Consider the following 279-nt stretch of genomic DNA (forward strand, 5'->3'; position numbering starts at 1 on the left):
ATCACAATAGGTGAGGCCATGTCACGATAGGGGAGGGCTGTATCATGACAGCGGATGGTTGTATTGTGATGAGGAGGGATATGTCACGATAGGGAAGGACATATCGCAATAACGGAGGGCCTGTCGTGATAGGGAAGGGCTGTCCCGTGTTGGGGTGGGGGTCGGCAGTGCCTGTCCTTCCTCCATCGTCCCCCCCCATCCCCAGGCACGGCCCCACAGGACTCCAGTTTCCTGGTGAACGTGCTGATGCTGCACCACTACCAGCGGGGGGCCTGGTAC

The 279-nt window shown here is 59.1% G+C and overlaps 1 protein-coding gene across 1 annotated transcript in view; it reads left to right on the forward strand.

Moving 5' to 3' along the window:
- The window catches only part of LOC104536605 (putative all-trans-retinol 13,14-reductase), a gene marked incomplete at its 3' end in the record, with an annotated part of 2987 nt that extends 2711 nt beyond the window's left edge, over positions 1-276 (forward strand). The window contains exon 5 of the mRNA XM_010179269.1: positions 206-276. Coding sequence (XP_010177571.1) covers positions 206-276 — 71 coding nt within the window. The remainder of the gene's footprint in view (positions 1-205) is intronic.
- Between the last annotated feature and the right edge of the window lie 3 nt (positions 277-279).

The sequence above is a fragment of the Mesitornis unicolor genome, unplaced genomic scaffold (genome assembly GCF_000695765.1).
Source record: "Mesitornis unicolor isolate BGI_N332 unplaced genomic scaffold, ASM69576v1 scaffold37172, whole genome shotgun sequence".
NCBI classification, from domain to species: Eukaryota; Metazoa; Chordata; class Aves; order Mesitornithiformes; family Mesitornithidae; genus Mesitornis; species Mesitornis unicolor.